This window comes from Solanum pennellii, chromosome 11, assembly GCF_001406875.1.
Source record: "Solanum pennellii chromosome 11, SPENNV200".
NCBI classification, from domain to species: domain Eukaryota; kingdom Viridiplantae; phylum Streptophyta; class Magnoliopsida; order Solanales; family Solanaceae; genus Solanum; species Solanum pennellii.
In genome coordinates, this window is record NC_028647.1 from 64,811,018 (window position 1) to 64,819,430 (window position 8,413).

An 8,413-nucleotide genomic window follows, 5' to 3' on the forward strand; every position below is an offset into this window, starting at 1 on the left:
TAAGATTCAATATATGTTATATATACATTGAAAATACTTGTGTAAGCTTTCGTCGGAAAACGGTTCAGACGGACCTCTTGGTTGTACCTGGCTCCGTGCTATCACACGAGACAACATTACCGTTGCTTTAAGACTCTTATCCCTTATCCACTTTTATGTCCCTAATATAAATATAAAATCAGCTAGACAGACTAAGAAAATTATCTTCAATCACTTTAACAAACAAAAAAAATGTCTGTTCTAGCTATTCTCTTCATTTCTCTGATATTATTATCAAACTTTAATAACAAAACTGAGGCAAAAGCATTCTTATTTAAAGAAACAACTATCGATCACATTCATATAGCTTTAAAGCAAAACAAACTTACATCAAGACAACTTGTTGAGTTCTATCTAAGTGAAATCCAAAGATCCAATCCAATTCTAAAAGGGATCATTGAAGTGAATCCAGATGCACTCTTTCTTGCAGATAAAGCTGATCAAGAACGAAAATCGAACTCGTCTAAATCACTATCTAGGCTACATGGTATCCCAGTTCTTGTGAAGGACAACATTGCAACAAAAGATAAGCTAAACACAACAGCAGGATCATTAGCACTTATCGGATCGATTGTGCCACAAGATGCTGGTGTGGTTAAGAAGTTGAGGAATGTTGGTGCTATCATACTTGGCAAGGCAACTATGACTGAATGGGCTGCTTTTAGATCTACAAACTTGTCTAATGGTTGGAATGGTAGACTTGGACAAGCTCTGGTGAGTCATTGGTAAAATATAAAGTTATATACACTGACGGTATAAAGATTATTCTACCACTAGTGAATTTTTAACATATGATTGTCAGTTAGTTACAATATTTATTACTTCCTCCGTTTCAATTTGTTTGTCTGGTTTTCACTTGGCACGTAGTTTAACAAAGTAAAGAAGACTTTTGAATCTTGTAGAATGTACCAAAATGTAATCTTATGGTCTTAAACATTACCAAAATGCACTTTAATCTGTTATCAGACTAGTTCCTTGACTATATTTCGTTGTTGATACTGTTTTCAATTATATATTTTCTTTTGAGGGTCTATCGAAAAAAACCTCTCTATCTTTATGAGGTAGACGTAAAGTCTACGTACACTCTACACTCCGTAGATCCAATTATGGAATAACACTAGGTATGTTGTTGTAGACTAAAAAAAGAGTTGTTTTTACTCATGTTCTAACAGGATCCTTATGTAGCAAGTGCTGATCCATCAGGATCAAGCACTGGTTCTGCAACATCAGTAGCAGCAAACATGGCAGCAGTAGCATTGGGTACAGAAACTGCAGGCTCCATTCTATCTCCGTCAAGTGCTAATTCTGTCGTTGGAATCAAACCAACTGTTGGCCTCACTAGCAGGGCAGGTGTAATCCCAATTTCACATAGACAAGACACTGTAGGGTATGTAAAAACTAAATCTTTTGAATGTCTTTTTCTCCCTAGTAGTACTCTCGTCCTAATTTACGTGACATAGTTTGACTCGACACGTACTATCAACTATAGATTGGCTGAAATTGAAACTATTTAGATTGAAAAGCATAGTGCTAATACCTAAAGAGGTAGACCAGATAACTACTATATGCCAAGCAGCAAGGAAGAAGTGTAACGAACGAGAGTCATTGAAACTAACATATCGGTAGATCAATCAGCCAAAATAACCATGAACGACTACAATATTATAAGTTTTTTCCTCTTGACAGAATATGTAACATTCATTCGAAGATTTGACTTTTCTATTGGCTTTTGAAACTTGCAGTCTTAAAACATGTTATTAACATTTTTGTGGCTATAGAAACTTCTTATTAACAAGAAACTTGAAGTAGAATTCCAAATATAGAATTGTGTCATTCTTCTTAGAACGGACTAATAGATCATAGGTCAAATGAACTAGAACGGATGGAGTACATTAGAGATGTAAAAATGAAAAGAACATGATAATTACAAACATGAACATAGACAATGTTCACACATTTTCTTAAAAATTTATTTGGCATAGAACAGGCCAATCTGCAGGACAGTAACTGATGCTGTTGAGGTTCTTGATGTCATCGTTGGCTTTGATCGAGATGATTTCCCAGCAACAAAGAAGGCTTCCACTTACATCCCACATGGTGGATACCGACAATTTCTCAAGGCTGATGGGCTCAGAGATAAAAGACTGGGAATTTCAAACTACTTTTTTGGTTCTAATGATATCAAAACTTACCAACAACATTTTAACACCTTAAGGTAACCTTTTCGGTTTTTAACCTGCATTTCTGTATGTCATAATACACAGATAGTCACTCAAAATTGGTCTCGACTGACAAATAAACACTCAAATTCTGGGAGTGCACATCTAGACACTTCAACTCGTCCCCAATGTGTCTCGTGGACACCCGATGCTGACATGGCACATTAATATTTGAGGTGTCTAGAATATCACTTTGTAAGTTGGGAGTGTCCAACGACACAATGGATCGACGAGTTGATGTGTCTAGATGTGCATCCTCTAAGTTAGAAATGTTTAGTTACCAGTTGAGGCTAAGTTAACGTGTCTACTGATGTATTATGCCTTTGTATAGTTCAGTTTTACTTGATTTCCTAAAAGAGACAAACTTCTGTTCTGGGATAAAACAATTGAAGGCAAAAAGGAGCAGTCTTAGTTGACAACCTGGTAATACCTTACACCGACTTGGTCGACAATGCTATTGTTGTTGCTCAATTCACAGCACTTTCTGCTGAATTCAAGATGGACCTAAATGCATATCTTAAACATTTAGTCCACACTCAAGTTCGATCCTTGGCAGATGTTATAGCCTTCAACAAGATTTCACCTCCGGTAAGTATTAACCGATCAATTAACTGCACCTTGATACTAGACAAAGTTGAGATCAATTAGACGAATCATTGTAACCATTTGATCGTATTAGGGATCTTTACACACATAGTTAGACTGTTCTTTTCCGTTAAACATAAATTATACACTGCTATTATCATTTTATACTATATATTATACATCTACCGACTATTTTTAGTTTAAGCGTTTGGTTCTTTTTGTATATCATTGTAGGAAAAACTCAAAGAATATGGTCAAGATATAATGTTGGAAGCTGAGAAGACAAATGGAATAGGGAAATTGGAAAGGGAGGCATTGAGTAACATAACTATAGCATGCAAATACGGATTTGAGAAGATGATGAAAGAAAATAAGTTAGACGCGTTGATGTCACCTGGTGCTGACATTGCTGGTCTTCTCGCAATAGGAGGTTATCCAGGGATCAATGTACCAGCTGGTTATGATAAAACTGGAACTCCATTCGGAATTTCATTTGGAGGACTAATGGGTTCTGAGCCAACACTCATTGAAATTGCATATGGTTTTGAACAAGCAACACATATCAGGAAGCCCCCTCCTTCACATCCTCAATAGGTATTACACATTTGATTCAATCTAGAATGTCCCACATCCAAAATGATGTGTTATTTTTAAGTTTGATGTTCCAAAGCAAAATATTCTCACAATTTCATATTTTACGGAATGTTATGCCTGAGGAATGTCCTGTTTAGCCTCTACCTTGGCGTGATGGTTAGTCGTCAATTACAGATGTATTTCTGCTTATTTATCTTATTTTCCCTTTAATATAGTATTTGTGCTTGATCTTAATTCAGCTTTTTTTTTGCTTTCTTGCACGAGATAATGGTAAAAAACACACCTGATCTATCATTTCTTCGCGAGTTTCACACCCCAACTATCAGTTGTTCCCTTTTCTTACTTGAACGATGGTGATAGTTCCGATAGGAAAAGGGAACAAGTGATAGTTGGGGGTGTGAAAAATCGATAGTTCAGGTGTCTTTTTGACTATTTACTCTTCTTGTTAATAATAAACACACATCAGACATATATCAGAAAACCTTAGTATAACTCATGTCATATTTTTATTCGATATAAATTTTTGAAACGAATGTTTCATGTATACAATTCAGCAATGCAATGAGAAAAAGGAAGAGTAGTAGTCAGTGAGTTTTCTTCACACACACTCACATGAACTGGGAGAAATGCAAATATCCCAACTTAGTATTGGTTAATAGACGAAAAACGTCATTCTTCAGCTATTTAATTGTTGGATTTCATCTTATTGCTGATATATAGGCCAATTCCAAGAACCAAAAGAGCAATCAAAGTCATGTTCATCAATTTCCTTGGCATCTTCAGCTTCTCAGCTAGAACAGTTGCAGTTCCAGTATATGCATCTTTATCAAGTTTACACGCATAACTCGGTTTATTTCCATCTTCCACAGTGCTACTTGCACCTGTCCTTTCAGCAGGTGTTTTTTCCGGGAGATCATTAGCTTCTTTTGTGTTTGGTTCTTCCATTTTAGGCTTGTCAGCATTAGTATCCTGATGTTTAGGCAATTCTTCTGTTGGTGTTGGTGTTTTTTCGTCTTTTTTTTGTTGTTCGTCTTTCCTCTGAGGCGTTGGTTGTGGCTCGTCTGCTGGTTTTTGTTGCTGTTGAGCATCAGATGTTGGCAGTTCTTGACCTTTGTTCTCTGATGAAGTAATCAGTTTTGGTTGTTTGACATGAAGAATGCCATTTTCAAACTTTGCACTGATTTTCGTCTTGTCGCAGTTTTGTGAAACAGGAAAATCCTTTTGAAATCTAAGCCATTTGCTCTCAGCAACTGGCCTTTGTCCACTGATCTTCAGAACTCCTGTTTTAGTCAGTTGAACCCTCACTTGCTCCTTTTTGAAACCTGCAGAATTTCAACATGACAATAAATGTGAAAAAAGACCATAATATAAGCCACATCGATATGCAGTGGCGGACGCAGAATTTTCATTGAGGAGTACAGTAAAAAAAATAGGCACACACGACCTCATATAGTGTTTGTAAACCCCTAACAAATAGACAAAACCCTTCAACTTGTTTAAAGACATGTAAATTTATGTATTTATATTTATAAAACTAAAATTTAATCACTACGTAATTTTCCGACGAAGGGGTGTCGCACGACACCCTTTGGACCAAGGTAGATCCTGCACTGTCGATATGCTATGTTGCTCGGACTCTTCAAAAATCTGTCCATTTTTAGAGAATCTAACACGGATGCAGCAAAACTTTTGGATGGTCCAAGCAACAAATGTGACATTTACATCCTATAATGTCATCTTATATATATGTTAGAGTTCCCATGAAAAAAAATCACATTGTGCTAAGGACATAAATTCCGTCAGATTGTGTGTCGGATCCTCCAAAAAGCACCACATACAACAAACAATTTTGGAGAGTCCAAGCAACGTCATAGCTTATGAGTTATGACAACATGAAACTATAAGGAATAAACTTCGAGACTGACACAACCTCAAAAGCTTACAAAAATCACTCGAAACACAATATAAGGAGACGGCAACTCATTCCCTCGATCGAAAAAAAACAGTAAAAAGAGGATAGATCACCTGTGAGATGAATGAGAAGAGTATCAGAGTCTTGTTCTTGCACCAACTCTGTAGTTGGCACAAAATCTTCATAAGTTTGATTTGATGCAGCTCCCTTTAAATCCATTTTATTTTTGCTAATATATGAAATTTGTAATTTCTTGTTATAAACTTTGTTCTTTGTTTTTGTTTTTTTTTTGAGTTGTTAGTATATAATAGATTGAATCAATTGTGTTATTATATATATAAGAATTTTGTTAAGAAACTTATTTTTGAGATGCTTATGGTTGTTTTCTTTCAATTTAGATATTTCTTATTTTATTTTTATGCCTTTCTTTTGTCTATAGATTCCTTGCTTTTGGTTAGCTTAAAGTTTTCTTCTTGAATAGGTAATCAAATATTTGAGATATTAATTTTAAAAAAGTTTTGAAATTAACCACATGTCATAATTATTTGATAATTTTTGTAATAATAATTGCACTTTTGGTCCCTTAAATACTACTAAATTCTTGTTTACTCCTTGTAGTATTTAGATAAATATATTTAGCCTTCAGTTAATTGGATGTGTACGAATTGTTTTTGGAATTATTTTACTATTGTAAAATATGGAGTAACATTATTAATTTAACATAATAGATGAGTTATTAAGTGGCGAAACTAGTTTAAAAAAAGATTTGAAATTAATCCAAGTGTTAAAATTATTTAATAAACAAATTAATGTAAATATAGTTTTTAGGGGTGGGGTGGGGGGGTGATTCTATTTATGGCCCCTAGGTTATTAGCAATTATTTATTTAGATCGTTGTGATATTAATTTATATATATTACCTTGAAATATGAAATATTTATAGTTAAATTTAATATTTAATATTTAATAAATCATTAAATTTGGAAAATAAGTGTTCATATTAATTGATTAAATATTAAAATGTATTTAACCAAAATGAGAGCTATTGATTATGTCATTGAATTTATAGAAAAGATTCAAATATGTCATCAGTTAAAAGTTTAGCTCATTTATGTCATTATCGTAAAAGAAAAGGCTCATTCATGCCACTATTTTTTAACGATGGTTTTGCGAAACCATTTTTGATACGTGGACAATTATAATTCGCTCACGTCATCAAAATTTTTAAATAAAAGTAAAAAAAATCAATTTTTTTTCATAATAATGAGTTTTTTAATTTAAAAAATTGATTACGTGGCCAAATTATAATTGACCACATCATCAATTTATTAAATTAAAAATGTCAAAAAAGAATAATTCATTTTTTTCATAATTATGATTCTTTTAATTAAAAAAATTGATGACGTAACCGAATTATAATTGACCACGTCATCAATTTATTTAATTAAAAAAGTCAAAAAATAATAATTCAGTTTTTTTTCATAATTATAATTTTTTTAATTTAAAAAATTGATGACGTGACCGAATTATAATTGGTCACTTGTCAAAATGGTTTTGCAAAATCATTATTAAAAAATAATTATATGAATGAGCCTTTTCTTTAACGGTTATGGCATAAATGACCCAAACCTTTAACTGATTGCATAAATAAATCTTTTCTGAAAGTTCGATGACATATTTAAGTCTTTTTTCCTTTTTTCAATAATATTTTCCCCCATTTCTTGTTGAGGATAGTTCAATACACGAAATATACTACATGCTGAAAGTCATGTAGTATAAGTAAATATGTTTAGTCATATATTACAATAACTTGAAATCGAAAGTATTATTATTTCTTAAATTTAATTTTGAAACATTTTAATTTCCTATTTATTTATTATTTATATATATTGGGAAAACTTTAATTTGGGACAACCTTTGTGTACGTATAGGAAGTTGGTATTCTTTCATCAACAAATTGTAGGAATATATTCTTTCATATGTGAAATTTTAGAATAATTATCAATGTGAACTTTCATTATTTTTCTATTTTTTAATTTAAGTATGTTTATTCGATTTCTTTTTCATAAAATAATATTAAATCTTGTAAATTTGATCCCCTTGGTTCTAAATTAACCAGCTAATGAGGTTTAAATAATTAAATTAATGAAAAGAACAGTTTCTTAATGATTTCCCACTTTGGCATTCAACTTTTTCAAGTCGGTGATTTACTTTTTAATGATAACTTAAATTATTTTATTTTATTTTTCATTCGATATTTGATATTAAATTTGATGAATTTGAAATTATATAAAGAAACTATAGTTACTTCAAGATTGATTAATTTTGATTTATATCGAGATGTATGATTCAATATTTTACTTTTTAGTTTTAGTTTGAACTTTTTCTTATGTTACGTATTTGGTGTTAGATACTTGTTGTAGTGTTTGATTAATGTGGATTTGCGTCGAGAAGTTCATATTTGTTTAGAAAAATTATATTTAATAACAAACTAATAAATCATATTAAATGCTATAATCACACTTTAATTTAATTGTATCCTTACCAAACTGTTTGCCAGTCAGCTTTCTTCCTCAAACTCTCTCCCCACTCTCCCTCTCTCGCTCGCTCCATCTCACTTTTATACAAACACAAATGTATAAAATGTATTTTTGTTTGTATAAAGCGAGAAAAATTATATATATACACATATTTTCGTTCCCCTCTCCCAGATCTCGCTCTCCACTCTCCCATATCTCACTCGCCACCCTCGCCTCTATCGCTTATACAAACAGAAATGAAATGTATAAATTGTGTTTCTGTTTGTATAAAGTGAGAGAATATTGTATATACATATATTTCGTCCTATGCACTTATAATTATACAATACAAATGTTCCTCTGCCCTATTTTTTTTGTCTTTCTCTCTTTCTCGTTTTATACATACACAAATTATACAATTGATTTGTATACAACTGTTTTTCTTTTGTATACGTATAACGAATTATGCAATTGGTTTCTTTGTATATGTATAACGAATTATATATATTTATGTTTGCTATGGAGCGCAATTATGCAAACTTTGTC

General features: G+C 32.2%; 2 protein-coding genes across 3 annotated transcripts; one reads left to right on the forward strand and one right to left on the reverse strand.

The window, feature by feature from the left end:
- Positions 1–178: 178 nt before the first annotated feature.
- Positions 179–4,292, forward strand: LOC107005110 (probable amidase At4g34880). 2 transcript variants are annotated; one of them, XM_015203608.2, is made up of 6 exons: positions 179–753; positions 1,212–1,426; positions 2,027–2,254; positions 2,651–2,846; positions 3,078–3,437; positions 4,158–4,292. In XM_015203608.2, the coding sequence occupies exons 1-5, from the start codon at positions 232–234 to the stop codon at positions 3,435–3,437; spliced, it is 1,521 nt and encodes a 506-aa protein (XP_015059094.1). In that variant the 5' UTR covers positions 179–231; the 3' UTR covers positions 4,158–4,292. The 2 variants fall into 2 exon arrangements, with proteins under 2 accessions (XP_015059094.1, XP_015059095.1); XM_015203609.2 differs by lacking the exon at positions 4,158–4,292 and having other exon boundaries at positions 3,078–3,671.
- On the reverse strand, positions 3,909–5,682 carry LOC107005111 (inactive protein RESTRICTED TEV MOVEMENT 2-like). The gene is made up of 2 exons (XM_015203610.2): positions 5,463–5,682; positions 3,909–4,759 (listed from the first exon to the last, which is right to left on the reverse strand). The coding sequence occupies exons 1-2, from the start codon at positions 5,566–5,568 to the stop codon at positions 4,122–4,124; spliced, it is 744 nt and encodes a 247-aa protein (XP_015059096.1). The 5' UTR covers positions 5,569–5,682; the 3' UTR covers positions 3,909–4,121.
- Positions 5,683–8,413: the final 2,731 nt, after the last annotated feature.

Excerpts from the sequence above, each read along its gene's own strand:
- LOC107005111 (XM_015203610.2), bottom strand. The coding sequence starts at position 5,568 with ATGGATTTAAAGGGAGCTGCATCAAATCAAACTTATGAAGATTTTGTG. Across the intron at positions 4,760-5,462 it reads TCTTCTCATTCATCTCACAG|GTTTCAAAAAGGAGCAAGTG; the intron begins GTGATCTATCCT and ends GAAATTCTGCAG.
- LOC107005110 (XM_015203608.2), top strand. The coding sequence starts at position 232 with ATGTCTGTTCTAGCTATTCTCTTCATTTCTCTGATATTATTATCAAAC. Across the intron at positions 2,255-2,650 it reads CAACATTTTAACACCTTAAG|GCAAAAAGGAGCAGTCTTAG; the intron begins GTAACCTTTTCG and ends AAACAATTGAAG. Across the intron at positions 2,847-3,077 it reads TCAACAAGATTTCACCTCCG|GAAAAACTCAAAGAATATGG; the intron begins GTAAGTATTAAC and ends ATATCATTGTAG.